We start from the raw sequence: 19,687 nt of genomic DNA, 5'->3' as shown, positions 1-19,687 counted from the left end.
TCGTGGAACCAGCAAATTACAGACCTTGTTACTACAGCATGGGTGGAGGGGTAAACAGTGTCACTATACAGTACCACTATATACAGTATGGGGGGGGGCTGGACTATGTCACAGACTACTGTGGTCACTTTATAAAGTACTGGGGCAGGTAGGGTCAGGCCAGCCATCTCACCGGCAGATTACAGACTGTGTCACTGACTCACTATATACAGTACTGGTGGGTTAAACAGTGTCACTATATACAGTAATAGAGGGTCAGACCATCTCACAGACTGTGGGCACAGGGTACCTCCTTTTGCAGACATGCAATCTGATTCACATTTTTTTCTGTCTTAAAGGGACAGTCAAATCAAAAAAAACTTTCATGTTTCAAATAGGGCATGCAATTTTAAACAACTTTCCAATTTACTTTTATCACCAATTTTGCTATGTTCCCTTGGTATTCTTAGTTAAAAGCTCATATGCTAATTTCTTAGACCTTGAAGGCCGTCTCTAATCAAAATACATTTTGATAGTTTTTCACCACTAGAGGGCATTAGTTCACGTGTTTTTATATAGATAACATTGAACTCATGCATGTGAATTTACCTGATTGGCTAAAATGCAAGTCTGTCAAAAGAACTGAAATAAGTGAACAGTCTGCTGAGGCTTAGATACAAGGTAATTACAGAGGTAAAACGTGTATAATTATAACTGTGTTGGTTATGCAAAACTGGGGAATTGGTAATTAAGGGATTATCTATCTTTTAAAACAACAAAAATTCTGTTGTTGACTGTTCCTTTAAATGATTTTTTGGGGGGTGGCGGGCCCTTCTTAGATTCTTGCACCTGGGCCCTGTGGTTTCTAGTTATGCCTCTGGTGACTACAAATCCTGTTCCGATGCCACTCTGTAATGCTTTATTTTTATTCTCCACTTTGTCCCCCTTTTTCCCCCCTCTTTTTCTATTATTTATCTGTCCAGATGATCTGTTATACAATTATAAGGGGTCTCTCCTGTATCAGGTAGTTGTTTTCTTATCAGAGCAGGGGATTGTATATGCAGGGGCGGAGGATTGAGAAAAAATGCCGGCTCCACTGAAGCCACAGCACCAATTGTAATCCAAGATGGCGGGTTATGGTGTGCTGGATATATGCCTCGTGCCTGGGCCTATTAGTGTGGTCAATATAATAGTGGGCTCAACTTACTCTAGCGGTACCTGTTTTCAATAAGGCAAAAGTCTGTGTGCTCTCTGAGACTTTGTTCATTTGTTTCGGAGCACTGATGTACGGCTCTGTCCGCTTTCCAAGATGGCGCCGAGTACCTTTCTCCCGCCCTTCAACAGCCAATAGAATGCCAGCTCAATCCTATTGGCTGATTGCATCAGCCAATAGGATTTTTTCTACCTTAATTCCAATTGGCTGATAGAATTCTATCAGCCAATCGGAATCTAAGGGACACCATCTTGGATGACATCACTTAAAGTGATATTCATTCCGAAGAAGACGTCGTTTGAAGAGGATGCTCCGCGCCGGATGTCTTGAAGATGGAGCCGCTCCGCGTCGGAAGGATGAAGATAGAAGACACCCTCTGGATGAAGACTTCTGCCCACCTGGAGGACCACTTCTGCCAGCTTCATTGACGACATCTTCCCGCTTGGATGAAGACTTCTCCCGGTAAGTGAATCTTCGGGTGTTAGTGTTAGGATTTTTTAAGGGTGTATTGGGTGGGTTTATTTTAAGGTTAGGGACTTTGGACAGCAATAGAGCTAAATGCCCTTTTAAGGGCAATGCCCATTCAAATGCCCTTTTCAGGGCAATGGGGAGCTTAGGGTTTTTTAGTTAGGCTTTTATTTGGGGGTTGGTTGTGTGGGTGGTGGGTTTTACTGTTTGGGGGGTTGTGTGTATTTTTTTACAGGTAAAAGAGCTGATTTCTTTGGGTCAATGCCCCGCAAAAGGCCCTTTTAAGGGCTATTGTTAGTTTAGTTTAGGCTAGGGTTTTTTTTTTTTATTTTGGGGGGCTTTTTTATTTTGATAGGGCTATTAGATTAGGTGTAATTAGTTTAAAGATCTGTAATTTGTTTTTTATTTTCTGTAATTTAGTGTTTTTTTTTGTGATTTAGCTAATTTTATTTAATTGTACTTAATTTAGGTAATTTATTTAATTGTAGTGTAGTGTTAGGTGTTATTGTAACATAGGTTCGATTTTATTTTACAGGTCAATTTGTATTTATTTTAGCTAGGTAGTTATTAAATACTTAATAACTATTTAGTAACTGTTCTACCTAGTTAAAAAATACAAACTTGCCTGTAAAATAAAAATAAACCCTAAGCTAGCTAAAATGTAACTATTAGTTATATTGTAGCTAGCTTAGGGTTTATTTTATAGGTAAGTATTTAGTTTTAAATAGGAATAATTTAGTTAATGATAGGAATTTTATTTAGATTTATTTAAATTATTTTTTAAGTTAGGGGGTGTTAGGGTTAGGGTTAGACTTAGATTTAGGGGTTAATACATTTGATATAGTGGTGGCGACGTTGGGGGCGGCAGATTAGGGGTTAATAAGTGTAGGTAGGTTGCACCGACATTGGGGGCGGGAGATTAGGGGTTAATAAATATAATGTAGGTGTCAGCGATGTTGGGGCAGTAGATTAGGGGTTAATAAGTATAATGTAGGTGGCGGCAGTGGCGGGGGCGGCAGATTAGGGGTTAATAAGTGTAAGATTAGGGGTGTTTAGACTCGGGGTTCATGTTAGGGTGTTAGGTGTATACATAAAATGTGTTTCCCCATAGGAATCAAAGGGGCTGCTTTTTTGCAGGTGTTAGACTTTTTCTCAGCCGGCTCTCCCCATTGATGCCTATGGGGAAATCGTGCACAAGCACGTACGACCAGCTCACCGCTGACTTAAGCAGCGCTGGTATTGGAGTGCTGTATGTAGCTCAATTTTGCTCTACGCTCACTTCTTGCCTTTTAACGCTGGGTTGATAAAAACCCGTAATACCAGCGCTGCAGGGAAGGAACGAAAGACTCGTAATCTAGCCATTAGTTTTTCTAAGCGACCTTGAGATGCTGCCATATTTTATTTATATATGGATTTAACATAATAATTTTGTTAATATACCATATCATGTATATATGACAATATAGGTTATCCTTCTTTGTACTTGTCCTTTGATTGTGTGGTCACTTTCTTTTCTTCCTGCCTTTTTTTAGATAGGATTCTTTAATATTTTGCATTTCAGAAAGTATTAGGCCTAGGTCTGTTGTAGCTTGGCCTGTTATAACTTTTTTTTAATCTATATTGGATTCTGCACATTTAGGTGCTTGATTCAAGTGTGAAGATTTTTCATCTGAAATGCCTTTATACATTTCTTGGATGCAATCCTTCAAATGGAGACTATCTGTCCTATCCTCCCTTTAGTCAGGAGGGTCAGTTCTTGTTTGCCATTGACCTGAAGGACATGTATCTGAATGTTCCTTCGGTTTGTCTTTTGGACAATCTCTTCTAAACTTTAGCTCTTACTTTCGGACTTGCTTCTGCCCCTCAAATTTTTACAAGGTTCTAGGGGCTCTTCTGGCAATGGCTAGATCTCAGGAAATCACAGTGTATCCTTACCTGGACGATAGCTTGGTTAAGTCGCCTCCTTTTCCTTTAGCAGAATCTCATATGGATTCTCTGTTGGTTGGAAGGTAAATCTGGAATAGAATTCCTCAGTGAATTACTGGGGTATGTTTTTTTGGGGACGATCATAGTTTCGATTTCCATGAGTCAGAATCTCCAGAATCTTGCAGCTTGTCTTCTCTTCAGGTCTCTGTATGTCCATCACTGGCTCTGTGTACGACTGATGGTGCTCTGTAGTTTAACTTGCTCAGATAATAGAAAGGAGACCACTCTGATCTCTCCCTGAGAATAGTTCCAGACTCCCAGACGAGGGACTCTCTGTCCTGGTGGATCTCCCAGGATCTTCTGTCCCAGGACACATGTTTCTTGGGACCATCTTGGGAGACTGTGACCACGAGTGCCAGCCTGTTTGGCTGGGGAGCAGTTTGGGATCATTAAGAGCTCAGGGACATTGGACTCTGAGGAGTCTTATCTCTCATAAATATTTTAGAGTTGAGAGCAATCTTCAATGCCTTGACATCTTGGCCTCCTTTATCTTTAGTCCGGTTTCTCAGATTCCAGTCGGACAACATCCCCTCAGTGGCTTACATCAATCACCAGTAAATAACTCAGAGTTTTGTAAAAAGAGAGATTCCAATGGAGTTCCCTGGCCATGATAGAGGTGACTTGCATTCTGCAGTGGGCGGAAGCTCAAGATTGTCTCCTATCTGCCATCCACTTTCCCGGAGTGGACAATGGGGAAGAGGATTTTCTGAGCAGAGAGGATTTTAATCCCGGGGAGTGGGCTCTCCATCCATAAGTGTTCTCCAGGATAACCCTCAGATGGGGGGTTCCAGAGTTGGATCTAATGGCGTCTCATCAAAACATCAAACTTCCAAAGTATGGTTCTAGGTCAAGAGATCCTCAGGCTGCCCGGATAGATGCTCTGGCGGTTCCTTAGGATTTCAGGCTAGCATACCTGTTTCCTCCATTTGCTCTGCTTCCACGAGTCATTGCTTGTATCAAGCAGGAGAGAGTGTCTGTAATTATAATAGTTCCTGCCTGGCCTCGCAGGATCTGGTTTGCGGATCTTGTAAAGATGTAATCTCTTCCACCATGGAGGTTTCCTCTGAGGAAGGACCTTCTAATTCAGGGTCCATTCCTCCATCCAAATTTAGATTCTTTGAAGCTAATTGCTTGAAAATTGAACGCCTAGTCCTGTCTGGACACAGGTTTTTGGAGGCAGTCATTGATTCTATGCTTCAGGCATAGCAGTTACTCTTAAGATTTACCTTAAGGTATGGCGTAAATAACTTTTTTTTAGTGTGAAGCTAAAAGTTTTTTCTTGGAGTCGGATGAGGATTCCACGAATGTTATCTTTCCTTTAGGATGGCCTGGAGAAAGGCTTATCAGTCAGTACTCTGAAAGGTCAGATTTCTGCTCTGTCTATCCTATTGCACAAATGTCTGGCAGAATTATCGAGATGTTCAAGCTTTTGTTTAGGCCCTGGTCAAAATCAGGTCTGTGTTTAATCCTGTTGCTCCTCCTTGGAGCCTTAACCTAGTTCTTAAAGTTTTGCAGCAGGCTGAGTTTAAGCCGTTGCATGTTGTTCATATAAAATTTTTATCTTGGAGGGTTTTGTTTCTCCTTGCTATTTCTTCTGCTCGCAGAGTTTCTGAGAATTTTAGCTCTGCAGTGTGATTTCCGTACCTTATTTTTCATTGCAGATAAGGCGGTCCTTCATACTAAAGATGGTGCCAGATCAAATCATTAATCAGGAAATTGTTGTTTCTTCTTTTTGTCGTAATCCTTCTTCTGATAAGGAACGTTTTATGCATAACTTGGATGTTGTGTGTGCTCTAAAATTTACTTACAAGCTAATAAGGATTTCCGTCAGTCTTCTGCCCTGTTTGTTGTTTTCTCTGGAAAGCGTTAGGGTCAGAAGGCCACTTCTACTACTCTTTCCCTCTGGTTAAGTAGTATGATTCATTTTACTTATGAGACTGCTGGGCAGCAGCCTCCTGAGAGGATTTCGGCTCATTCCACTAGGGCTGTCTCCTCTTTTTGGGCTTTCAAAAATGAAGCTTCTGTGTAACAGATTTGCAAGGCAGCAACATGGTCCTCTCTGCATACTTTTTCCAAATTCTACAAATTTGATACTTTTGCTTCGGCTGAGGCTTCTTTTGGGAGAAAGGTTCTTCAAACGGTAGTGCCTTCTGTTTAGGTCCTCCTGCCTTTTTTCTCCCTCCCTGTTCATTCCGTGTCCTCTAGCTTGGGTATTGGTTCCCACTAGTATTTGGAATGATGTTGTGGACTCTCCATGTCATAGGAAAGAAATCAAAATTTATGATTCCTGATAAATTTCTTTCCGGACATGGACAGTCCATGACCCCGCCCTCTTTTTAATTATAATTCAGCAGTTTTTTGGTATAAACCTCAGGCATTGTGTTTCTTCTTTTTCCATTTTCCTTCTGCTGAATGACTGGGGATTATGGGTAAGGGAAGTTACACTTAACAGCTTTGCTGGGGTGCTTTTTGCCTCCTCCAGCTGATCAGGAGTTGAATATCCCCACTAGTAATTGGAATGACATTGTGGAATCTCCATTTCCGGAAAGAAAGAAATTTATCAGGTAAGCATAAATTTAGTTTTTTTTCCACTAAGGGCCTGATGATCAAATATTCTCAAGCAAAAACGTGAAAAACCACGTTTAGCCTCACAGGCAAAGTCTGTCCCTGTGAGTGGCGAGCTGCTCCTTAGAAATAATGAGAGCTCTCTGCTATGTAAAAGTTTGCAAAGGAGGACAAAGTAAACAGGAAGAACCTGGCATATGTTTAAACTTTAATATTTTGCCTGCTACAAATCAAAATGCGCTGTTTCAAACTGTACCTTAAAATCACTGTTATTTTTGTATGCATAGGTTTTCCTTTCAGAGTAATTAAGTATTTTGATAAAAGTTTTTAAGCAATTTTAAGCAAACTGAACGACCTTTTAAGGGCAATGCCCATACAAATGCCCCTTTAGGGGCAATGGGAAGTTTAGGTTTTTATATTGCTAGGTTTTTTTATTTTGGGGGGGTTGGTTGGGTGGGTGGTTTTACTGTTAGGGGGTAATTGGTAATTTTTGTAAGTAAAAGAGCTGTTTAACTTAGGGCAATGCCCTACAAAAGGCCATTTTAAGGGATATTGGTAGATTAGTTTAGATTGGGGGTGTTTTTATTTTGGGGGGCTTTTTTATTTTCATAAGGATTAGGTTTATTTTTTTATTTTTGTTTATTTTTTTCTGTAATTTTAGAGTTTTTTATTTTAGATGATTTTTTTGTAATTTAATGTTAGGTTTTATTTAAGTGTAACTTAGTATTGGGGTTAATTTAGGGGGTGTTAGGTTAGGGTGCTTAGTAATTAAATTATTTATTTGCGTTGTGGGGGGTTGGTGGTATAGGAGTTAATGTTAATTAGTTTTTTTGCGATGTGGGGTTTTGGCGGTATGGGTTAATAGGCTAATTTGGTTTATTATGATGTGGGGGTTTGTCGGTTTAGGGTTTAATAGGTTAATTAGGTTTATTGCAATGTGGGGGTTTGTCGGTTTAGGGGTTAATAGGTTAATTAGGTTTATTGCAATGTCAGGGTTTGGTGGTTCAGGGGTTAATAGGTTAATTCGGTTTATTGCGATGTGGGGGATTGGCGGTTTAGGGGTTAAAATTTTAATTATGTTATTTGTGGATTAAGGGTTAAATACTTTATTATTTTATGATGCGGTTTAGGTGTTTGTTAATGCTTCGTGCAGAACGTTAGGATTTTTTTGTTATACTTTGTGCAGGCGGTTATATATTTATTGCGGAATGTTACATGTTTTTTCATTATTTCGCGCGGTTGCGTGTTTCTTTTTTTTTAAGGCTTCGGGTTTGACTACGCTGCATCCAGGTGGATTATTTTGGCTGCCTTGTGCAGCCAACATTCTTTTGGCTGCCTCGCGCAGCCAACATTCCTTTGAGGATGCATGTGCAACTGGCAACGGCGACAGATGCGTTACAAACGCGATTATAGTATAGAGTACCCAGTTTTGCATAACCAACACGTTTATATTATTGTACTTTTTACCTCTGTGATTACCTTGTATCTAAGCCTCTGTAGATTGCCCCATTATTTCAGTTCTTTTGACAGACTTGAATTTTAGACAATCAGTGCTGACTCATTAATAATTCTATGGGAATGAGCATGTTTTCTATATGGCACACATGACCTACTGCTGTCTAGCTGTCATGCATTGAAATGCATTGAAATGCATTGAAATAAGAGGAGGCCTTCAAGGGCTTAGAATTTAGCATATGAGCTTACCTATGTTTAGTTTTCCAAATAATAATAGAACAAAGCAAATTTGATGATAAAAGTAAATTGGAAAGTTGTTTAAAATTGCATGCCATTTTGACTAGACTGTTCCTTTAAATTATGATTTATGCTGTACAAATTTAAAGTGATTTATTCCTGTGTAATACAAGCCATTTAAGGGTGTTATACAATATTTAATTCAGGTATATTAAGTGAGCAAATTCCAAATTTTGACCTGACATATGAGAGGGCCATATTTTAGCAGTGTTCAAGAAGCCCAGCTGTTCTTTTTGATGTGACCAGGCTGATATACCCCAGAAAAATTGTCCTTTGTTAAAGGAAGAATTTTGATAGAATCTTACAACAGATGTTACATATTTTAGTACTGGCACAAGTCTTTCAGCCATACATACCTCCTTTAATACATACATAATACATACATACATACCTTCCATAATACTCCTACCTCTTTGTTACTTTACAAAAACATGGAATTAACATGTGCTCTAACTCTGGGATTAGAATAAAATATCTTAATTAATCTATTGTAATTTTTCTCAGTATTCAGAAAATTATGGGCCAGATTACAAGTGGAGTAAGTTTTCTACGCTCGTCGAGTAGCGCTTGTATTACAAGTTGAAAGTAAAAAGTTTTCGTTCACTCTAACCCAATGCACAGAAAAAGCCAAACTTTTTTTGCGCTTACCCGACATGAACATATGAATATTTCACTTGCCAAAGTTCTTCACATTGCAGAATATGTTCTATAGAGGTATAGATATATACAGCACTGTTTGTAGCGCATTAGAGGTAATCAGGTGCACTTTATTTTTATTAGTTTTTCAGTATTAAACTTATAGATATATACAGATATATAGGAATATCTGTTTAAAAATACTTAGAACATATTCTGCTATGTGCAGAACATTGGAATGTCAAATATTTACAGTAAACACACAGTATAACACTTAAAAATAAATATTGCGCAAATATGTTTTTTCATATTTTCATCTACTTAACTGCAAAGGGCTCCAATGTATATATGTCTATATATGTATACATATGTATTTGAGTGTTTATAAGTGTATATATGTCTGTAAATACATATATACACATATATATACATAAATACATATGCACACACATATAAACATATACTATATTGGTATATTTTGGGTATTATTGATTGTCTGAAGACGGGGAGTGTATCCCCGAAACGTCTACACAAGGGATTAAAGAGATTACCCATATTTAAATCCGGAGAGTGCCTTCTGTTTTCTACATTTTTGATTTATTTGTGGTGCACCCAGTATAAACACGGTCATTGTGAGTGCTAGGCTGCACTGGATTTTTATATATATATATATATATATATATATATATATATATATATATATATATATATATATATATATATATATATATATATATATATATATATATCTCAATGTTAAAGCCCTTTGCCTGTTTTTTTTCTAAAACCTGAGACCTCATATCTTTGAGCCCTGATAACCTTTTTTGTGCATTTTTTATTGCATTATTTTAAAACTAGTCCTAAAGCCCGTTCACACAGGCCATTTTTTGCAGGGTACAGCAGTCCCAACCCTTGCCCTCTCTCCCTGCCCCTCTCTTTTGCTCTCTCTCCCCCCTCTCTTTTGCGCTTTCTCTCCCCCTCTCTTTTGAGATCTCTCTCCCCCCTCTCTTTTGCGCTCTCTTCTCCCTCTTTTGCGCTCTCTCTCCCCCCTCTTTTGCACTCTCTCTCTCCCCTCTCTTTTGAGCTCTCTCCCCCCACTCTTTTGCGCTCTCTCTCCCCCTCTCTTTTGCGCTCTCTCTCTCCCCCCCTCTTTTACGCTCTCTCTATCCCACCCTCTTTTGCGCACTCTCTCTCCCCCCTCTTTTGCGCTCTCTCCCCTCTATCTCTCTCTCTCTCTCCCTTCTCTCTCCCCCTCTCTCTCTCTCTCCCCCTCTCTCTCTCTCCCCCCTCTCTCTCTCCCCCTCTCTCTCCCCCTCTCTCTCTTTCTCCCCTCTCTCTCCCCCCCCCCTCTCCCCCCCCCCTCTCTCTCCTTTCTCTCTCCCCTCTCTCTCTCTCCCTCTCTATCTCCCCCCTCTCTCTCTCCCTCCCCTCTCTCCCTCCCCCTCCCCTCTCTCCCTCCCCTCTCTCTCTCCCTCCCCTCTCTCTCTCCCCCTCCCCTCTCTCTCTCCCCCCTCCCCCCCTCTCTCTCCCCCTCCCCCTCTCTCTCGCCCCCTCCCCCTCTCTCTCGCCCCCTCCCCCCCTCTCTCTCCCCCTCCCCCCCTCTCTCTCTACCTCCCCCCTCTCTCTCTCCCTCCCCTCTCACTCCCCCCTCTCTCTCTCACTCCCCCTCCCCTCTCTCTCTCCCTCCCCCTCTCTCTCTCCCTCCCCTTCTCTCTCTCCCTCCCCTTCTCTCTCTCCCTCCCCCTCTCTCCCTCCCCTCTCTCTCTCCCTCCCCCCTCTCTCTCCCCTCTCTCTCTCTCCACCTCCCACCTCTCTCTCTCTCCTCCCCTCTCTCTCTCCCCCTCTCTTTCTCTTCCCCCCTCTCTTTTGATCTCTCTGTCCCCTTTCTTTTGCTCTCCCTCCCCCTCTCTTTTGCTGTCTCTCCCCCTCTCTTTTGCTCCCTCTCTTGTGCTCCCTTTATCTCCCCTCTTGATCTCTCTCTCCCCTCTTGAACTCTCTCTCTCTCTCAGCTTTCTTATCTTTTCCCTACCCCCTCTCTCCCCTCTTTTGAGCTTTTTTGAGCTCTCACTGCACAGCCTTTCACGGGCCGCCTGGCCCCGCCCCTTAACGCCTGGCCACGGCCCTCGCGCTCGGCCACGCCCCCAGTCACACTCGGCCACGCCCCCAGTCACGCTCGGTTCTGCTCGCACTGCAGAGCAGAGACTTAGGGACTCTCAAAGGCCAGGTGTGTTTGTCCTCGTGCTGTGCTGTCTACTGCGCATGACAGCTTCGGACAAACACACTTGGCCTTTTATTATATAGGATAATTTTCATTAGATGATGTTATTATGAGTGTAACTGTACTTTGTAATGTATTTTTGATGTGTTTTTTGACACTTTTTTGTTTTGCGAAACGGATAACCAGAGCTCTGAGGGTGTAGTTATAATTGTAGTGTAAATCGAAATTGTGCTCATGCGTTCGTGTTTACTTTCAACTTGTAATACGACCATTAAACCTGATGCACGCAAACACCCACAATAAACCTCTTTTCGCTAGCGTGTAACTGACTGTTAGCATGCCACTCGTAATCTGGCAGTACATGTTTTAGAAAAAGTTCAATGATAGATTATCACCTTTATTTTTCTTCTCTCTAGATTATGGAAGAAAATGCCAAAAGATGAATATAACATGGCTACAGTTGGAATTGATAATGCTGTTCTTTCTCCTCATGTCTTGTTAATCCGTTGGAAAGTCCATGGACACTGGGTGTCACAGGTAGGCCTTATTTTTGTCTAATTCACAACTTCAAAATAATTGCCCTATGTCAGTGATGGCTAACCTTGGTACCTCAGATGTTTCAGAACTACATTTTCCATGATGCTCAACTAGACTGCAGAGTGCCTAAGAATCATGGGAAATGTAGTTCCAAAACACCTGTGGTGCCAAGGTCAGCCGCTGCTTCTTAACACATTACGCCAACTGTTTTGTGATGCATCTCAATCCCACCAGACATTTCCGACCTGAGAAATTGACAGCCCCTGTTTACACGTGATTGGCTTAGTGCAAGCAGAGGTCGGAGTTGCAGACTTGCGATAGTGGGCAATGGTTAATGCAGGCAGCAGATAGCTGACCGCTAGACTAAATGATGGGGGTGAAGATGATGTACACCCCTGTTTCCCCGGTCTTTCTTAAATGTGGGCTTTTATCTGAATATTAAAGTTTAATTTTGACTTTACTGTACTTTTAACAGTATATGCTAATAGGTGATGTTCAATTCAATGGGATAAACCCACAAAGGTCTAGATTACAAGTGGCACGCTAACGTTGGTGCGCACAATATAAGAATATTGTGGGTGAGTTAGTATACGTACATATTACAAGTAGAGAGTAAACACGTTCGCTTGAGCGCAATCAAATTTAGTGCGCATAGGGATATCGCAACTGAAGACCTCGCTTAAAGGGTTAGGGATAAAATAAAAATTGCACCAAACACAAAATAAATACATTATAACATACTGTTATACTCATATAAACACTATCTGATAAAAAAAAAATATTCATATAAATATTAAAAAATATTTATAAGGGTTAAAAGGTATTTGTATATGGCCATGCATTTGATTGCAAAATACAATTTTATATATATATATATACACACACAGTATATATATATATATATATATATATATATATATATATATATATATATATATATATATATATATATATATATATATATATATATATATATATCTGTGTTAAAGCCCTTTGCCTGGCTTTTCTTTCTAACACCTGAGATCTCATATCTTTGAGCCCTTATAACTTTTATGTGCAATTCTATGTTTTTAATCATTTTTATTAGATAGTGTTATGAGTGTAAGTGTACTTTGTAATGTATTTTTTATGCATTTTGTGAATTTTTTTTGTTTTGCAAAGCAGTTAACTAGAGCACTGAGAACGCTGTATTCATTCTATCTTAACTTGTGATTGCGCTTAAGCAATCGTGTTTACTTTCAACTTGTAATACCACTTTATCTGGCTCAGTTCACTGTCACATGCGTGCATATAGTGCATCATATAGGTCCCACGGTTACATACACATGACTTTGTGATACTTTATCTGGCTTTTTCCCTGTGGCACACTTTGTATCAGCATCTCTTACGCTTTCTGTTTAAGCACAGCTAAGTCAATGTGAGTGAGGGCCAGGCAGGCAATACTTACGGTCTGTGTGACTGAACATTGCTGCCTTTAGAGTAAAGGTCAATTCAAACACTTCTATAGGCGAGAAATGCTTTAAAAGTTCATATTTGCATGATTTAGTTAGGAAAGGTTTCCAAAATTCAAATTAACAAGTCAGTTGATTGATTTATGTGTCAGCCTCCTAACTATGTAAGCTTTAGTTTTGTTCTTGGCCAATCTAGACCCAATTGAAAAAAAACCCCCACAACACTAGTTACTACTATTGCTTTACTTAACCCTTTAACCCAATCCGACGTATATATACATTGTGCGCTACTCTTTCTTTCGTACCGCACCACATATATATACGTCGTCTTTTCTGGATGCTCCAGCACTGGAGCTCTGAAAGCTTCAGGCATCTGCCGCATATGGAGCCGGAGCACGATCAGTGCTCCGCCTCCATATGAGGGCAGATGCCTGATCGTTACAGATGGTGACACTGTGTGGGATCAGGTAGGGATCAGGGGGTGGGGAGTGTCAGGTAGGAGGCTATTCTCTACACTAAAGCTAACATTACCTTTTTAACTACCTAATTAACCCCTTCACTGGCGGGAATAATAGAAGTGTGGTGCACAGCTGCAATTAGCAGCCTTCTAATTACCAAAAAGCAATGCCAAAGCCATACATGTCTGCTATTTGTGACCAAAGGGGATCCCAGAGAAGCTTTTACAACCATTTGTGCCATGATTGCACAAGCTGTTTGTAAATAATTTCTGTGAGAAACCCAAAGTTTGTGAAAAAAGTACAAACTTCTTTTATTTGATGGCATTTGGCAGTGAAATGGTGGCATAAAATATACCAAATTGGCCTAGATCAATACTTTGGGTTATCTACTTAAAAATATATATAGATTTGATAGATAAAAAACAAGGCTCTATTTCTGTTTAAATAGAGTGATAACAAAAATGCTAAAAATGCTCTGGTATTTTAGGCAAGTTTTTGACTGGAAGTCCCGGTAGTGAAAAGGTTAACCCCTTAATGACCACAGCACTTTTCCATTTTCTGTCCGTTTGGGACCAAGGCTATTTTTACATTTCTGCGGTGTTTGTGTTTAGCTGTAATTTTCCTCTTACTCATTTACTGTACCCACACATATTATATACCGTTTTTCTCGCCATTAAATGGACTTTCTAAAAATACTATTATTTTCATTATATCTTATAATTTACTATAAAAAAAATTATAAAATATGAGGAAAAAATGGAAAAAAACACACTTTTTCTAACTTTGACCCCCAAAATCTGTTACACATCTACAACCACCAAAAAACACCCATGCTAAATAGTTTCTAAATTTTGTCCTGAGTTTAGAAATACCCAATGTTTACATCTTCTTTGCTTTTTTTGTAAGTTATAGGTCCATAAATACAAGTAGCACTTTGCTATTTCCAAACCATTATTTTTCAAAATTAGCGCTAGTTACATTAGAACACTAATATCTTTCAGGAATCTCTGAATTTCCATTGACATGTATATATTTTTTTTTAGTAGACATCCCAAAGTATTGATCTAGGCCCATTTTGGTATATTTCATGCCACCATTTCACCGCCAAATGCGATTAAATACAAAAAATTGTTCACTTTTTCACTAATTTTTTCACAAACTTTTGGATTCTCATTATTTACAAACAGCTTGTGCAATTATGGCTTAAATTATTGTAAATTATTCTCTGGGATCCCCTTTGTTCAGAAATAGCAGACTTATATGGCTTTGGCGTTGCTTTTTGGTAATTAGAAGGCTGCTAAATGCCACTGCGCACTACACGTGTATTATGCCCAGCAGTGAAGGGGTTAATTAGGGAGCATGTAGGTAGCTTTTAGGGGTAATTTTAGCTTTAGTGTAGTGTAGTAGACAACCCCAAGTATTGATCTAGGCCAATTTTGGTACATGTAATGCCACCATTTCACAGCCAAATGCGATCAAATTAAAAAAAACGTAAAATCTTTCACAATTTTAGGTTTCTCACTGAAATCATTTACAAACAGCTTGTGCAATTATGGCACAAATGGTTGTAAATGCTTCTCTGGGATCCCCTTTATTCAGAAATAGCAGACATATATGGCTTTGGCGTTGCTTTGTGGTAATTAGAAGGCCGCCAAATGCCGCTGTGCATCACACGTGTATTATGGCTAGCAGTGATGGGGTTAATTATGTAGCTTGTAGGGAGCTTGCAGGGTTAATTTTAGCTTTAGTGTAGCGCTCAGCCTCCCACCTAAAACATCAGACCCCCTGATCCCTCCCAAACAGCTCTCTTCCCTCCCCCACCCCACAATTGTCCCCGCCATCTTAAGTACTGGCAGAAACTCTGCCAGTACTAAAATAAAAGCTATATTTGGGCTTTTTTTTTGCGTGGCATATTTACATATGCTGCTGTGTAGGATCCCCCTTAGCCCCCAACCTCACTGATCCCCCACCAAACAGCTTTCTAACCCTCCCCCTCTGCCTTAATGGGCGCCATCTTGGTTACTGGCAGCTGTCTGCCAGTACCCAGTTTAGTAACAAAAAGTATGTTTTTTGGTTTTTTTTATTGCCGTTTTCTGTAGTGTAGCTTCCCCCCCCCCCCAGACCAACCCCCCACCCCTTCCAGAACCCTTAGATCATCATTTATTTTGTTAAATATATATATTTTTTTAACATTTCTTAACTTTTTTTTCTGCAGTGTAGCGGTTCCCTCCCGCTCCCACCCCGTGCACACGCCCACCCGCCGCCCCCCATGCACGCGCGCTCCTGTGCGCGCCCCCGTCTGTCCCGCCCCCGATCCAGCCCCCCTCCACTCCACTCGGCACATCGATGGCCGCCCACCCGCCTCCCAGACTTGCTCCCACCCACCAACGATACCGGCCACCGATGTCTGGTGCAGAGAGGGCCACAGAGTGGCTCTCTCTGCATCGGATGGCCAAGGGGGGTTATTGCACGATGCCTCGATATCGAGGCATCACTGCAATAACCGGAAAGCAGCTGGAAGCGAGCAGGATCGCTTCCAGCTGCTTTCCAGACCAAGGACGTACGCCACACGTCCTCGGTCATTAACTGTATTTTTTTTGAGGACGTGTGGCGTACGTCCTTGGTCGTTAAGGGGTTAAAAGGATAGGAAGCCCCAACATTTTCTTTCATGATTCAGATAGAACATACAGTTTTAAACAACTTTCCAATGTAATTCTATTATCAAATTTGCTTCATTATCTTGTTATCCTTTGCTGAAGGAACATCATTGCACTACTGGCAGGAAGCTGAACACAACTAGTTAGCCAATCACAAGAGACAAATGTGTGCATGCGCCAATCAGCAGCTAGCTCCCACTAGTGTAGGCTATGTTCGTATTCATTTTCAACAAGGGATACCAAGAGAACTAAGCACATTTGAAAATAGAACTGAATTTTAAAGTGAATCATGCAAGTTTAATTTTGACTTTCCTATCCCTAAGCTGCTGTCCTTTGCTGCCCATAAAGGGACACTGAACCCAATTTTTTTATTTCGTGATTCAGATAGAGCATGCAATTTTAAGCAACTTTCTAATTTACTCCTATTATCAATTTTTCTTCATTCTCTTGGTATGTTAATTTGAAAAGCAAGAATGTAAGTTTAGATGCCGGCCCATTTTTGGTGAAAAACATGTTTTGTCCTTGCTGATTGGACAGCACCAATAAACAAGTTCTGTCCATGGTACTGAACCAAACACTTGCTGTCTCCTTAGCTTAGATGCCTTCTTTTTCAAATAAAGATAGCAAGAGAACGAAGAAAAATTGATAATAGAAGTAAATTAGAAAGTTGCTTAAAATTGCATGCTCTATCTGATACATGAAAGAAAAAATTTGGGTTCAGTATCCCTTTAAGATATTCTTAATAGCAAATAGCAGACAAGTGGATTTTTGTTAACAAATTACTTCAGAACTTTAATAAATATTGGACAAAACAGAATAACTTTTTTTTGTTAAATTTTTTTTTGTCTGTGCAGATATTTAGTGAATATGTACCAGAGGTTATGAAACTATAGCATATACAGTACCATAAATAAATAAATGCATAGAGTTGCCAAATTATTTGTAAAAAATAGTGGCCACGCTCATTAGCATAAATTTACACAGCTGCTAGTAGAAGTTTCTTTATGACAGGACCTTCATTTCTATATTTATCCTTTATTATTTAAATGGAGTTGAACCTTAAAAATACCAGCTTTGTCTGTAAAATACTTTTTTGGTAGCAACCCTATAAATACAGTATATGTTAGAGAACAAGCATTAGCGTGACTTGGCTCATTTGCATGCATATTACAACGTGAAAGTAAACGGGTGCACTCTAGCGCAAACAAAATTTCAATTAAAGGAATACTAAACCCAAATTTTTTCTTTAATGATTCAGATAGAGCATGCAATTTTATGCAACTTTTCAATTTACACCTACTATCAATTTTTCTTCGTTTTCTTGTTATCTTTATTTAAAAAGCAGGAATTTAAAGCTTAGGAGCCAGCCCATTTTAGGTTCAGCACCCTGGATAGTGCTTGCTTATTGGTGGCTACATAACCCAGGTTATTAACCAAAAATGGTCCGGCTCTTAAGCATTCCATTCCTGCTTTTTAAATAAAGATAGCAAGAGAACGAAGAAAAATTTATGATAGGAGTAAATTAGAAAATTGCTTAAAATTGTATGCTCTATCTGAATCATTAAAGAAAAAAATTGGGTTTAGTATCCCTTTAATTGAATAGTTAAAGAAAAAATTTGGGTTTAGTGACCTTTTAAGTGCTCACTGGACTTGAAACCCAAAAAGGGACATGAAACCCAAAAAAATTCTTTCATGATTCAGATACATTATACAATTTTAAACAACTTTCCAATTTACTTCTATTATTTAATTTGCTTCCTTCTCTTGTTATACTTTGCTGGCAGATTTATCTAGGAAAGCTCAGGAAAGAACCTAGGTTCTAGCTGCTGATTGGTGGCTGCATATATATATACTGATTGCCATTGGCTCACCCATGTGTTCAGTTAGAAACCAGTAGTGCACTGCTGCTACTTCAACCAATGTTACCAAGGGAATGAAGAAAATTAGATAATAGAAGTAGATTAGAAAGTTGTTTAAAATTGTATTTTCTATCTAAATCATGAAATAATTTATTTCATGTAATTGGCGAGAGTCTATGAGCTAGTGACATATGGGATATACAATCCTACCAGGAGGGGGAAAGTTTCCCAAACCTCAAAATGCCTATAAATACACCCCTCACCACACCCACAATCTAATAACATGCTAATCATTTTATATGTGATGCCATCTTTGATATCATCAAAATTGATGTTAAATCTATGTCTTTAGCTATTTTAGCTAGAATAGCTTTGTGGCTCAGATATTGGAATGCTGACATGGTATCTAAGTCTAGATTACTACAAAGTTATTTGGTTCTCAGTTGGATTCGATTATTTCAACTGTCACTGGAGGGAAGGGAGTTTCTTTGCCTCAGGATAAAATACCTAATTGTAAATTTTCCCGCCTCTAGTTCTTCTTCCAAGAGTGATCTCCAAAATCATCATGGAACAAGCGTTTGTGTTGCTGGTAGTTCCAGCATAGCCTCACAGGTTTTGTTATGCGGATCTTGTTTGGATGTCCAGTTGCCAACCTTGGCCACTTCCATTAAAGCTAGACCTTCTGTCTCAAGGTCTGTTTTTCCATCAGGATCTTAAATCATTAAATTTGAAGGTATGGAAATTGAACTCTTAGTCATAGAGGTTTCTCTGACTCAGTGATTAATACTATGTTATAGGCTCGTAAATCTGTTTCTAGGAAGATTTATTATCAAGTTTGGAAGTCTTATATCTCAGGGTGTTCTTCTCATAAATTATCCAGGCATTCTTTTAGAATTCCTAGAATTTTACAGTTTCTTCAGGATGTTTTGGATAAGGGTTTGTATGCAAGTTCCTTGAAGGGACAAATCTCTGCTCTTTCTGTTTTATTTCATAGAAAGATTGCTAACCTTCCTGATATTCACTGTTTTGTACAGGCTTTGGTCCATATCAAGCCTGTCATTAAATCAATCTCTCCTCCTTGGAGTCTTAATTTGGTTTTGAAGGCTTTACAGGCTCCTCCTTTTGAGGCTATGCATTCTTTGGACATTAAACTACTTTCTTGGAAAGTATTGTTCCTTTTGGCTATCTCTTCTGCTAGAAGAGTTTCTGAATTATCTGCTCTTTCTTGTGAGTCTCCTTTTCTGATTTTCCATCAGGATAAGGCAGTTTTGCGGACTTCATTTAAATTTTTACCTAAGGTTATGAATTCTAACAACATTAATAGAGAAATTGTTGTCCCTTCTTTATGTCCTAATCCTAAGAATTCTTTGAAGAGATCCTTACATTCTTTGGATGTGGTAAGAGCTTTGAAATATTATGTTGAAGTTACTAAAGATTTCAGGAAGACTTCTGGTCTATTTGTTATCTTTTCTGGTTCTAGGAAAGGTCAGAAGGCTTCTGCCATTTCCTTGGCATCTTGGTTAAAGCTTTTGATTCATCAGGCTTATTTGGATTCGGGTCAAGCCCCACCTCAGAGAATTACAGCTCATTCTACTAGGTCAGTCTCCACGTCATGGGCTTTTAAGAATGAAGCTTCAGTTGATCAGATTTGCAAAGCAGCAACTTGGTCTTCTTTGCATACATTTACTAAATTCTACCGTTTTTATGTATTTGCTTCTTCGGAAGCAGTTTTTGGTAGAAAAGTTTTGCAGGCAGCTGTTTCAGTTTGATTCCTCTGCTTATGTTTGAGTTTTTTCTTTTCATTATGAGAATAAAAACTTATATTTTGGGTTGTGGATTTATTTTTTTCAGTGAAAAATGGCTGTTATTGTTTTATCCCTCCCTCTAGTCTAGTCTAGTGACTCTTGT

The 19,687-nt window shown here is 39.5% G+C and overlaps 1 protein-coding gene across 1 annotated transcript in view; it reads left to right on the top strand.

The window, feature by feature from the left end:
* LOC128652635 (WD repeat-containing protein 64-like) overlaps nt 1-19,687 on the top strand; it is a 385,941-nt gene that overhangs the window by 131,240 nt on the left and 235,014 nt on the right. The window contains exon 12 of the mRNA XM_053705567.1: nt 11,234-11,354. Coding sequence (XP_053561542.1) covers nt 11,234-11,354 — 121 coding nt within the window. The remainder of the gene's footprint in view (nt 1-11,233; nt 11,355-19,687) is intronic.

The sequence above is a fragment of the Bombina bombina genome, chromosome 3 (assembly GCF_027579735.1).
Source record: "Bombina bombina isolate aBomBom1 chromosome 3, aBomBom1.pri, whole genome shotgun sequence".
Lineage (NCBI taxonomy): Eukaryota > Metazoa > Chordata > Amphibia > Anura > Bombinatoridae > Bombina > Bombina bombina.
This window is presented reverse-complemented; position numbering and strand designations above follow the sequence as displayed.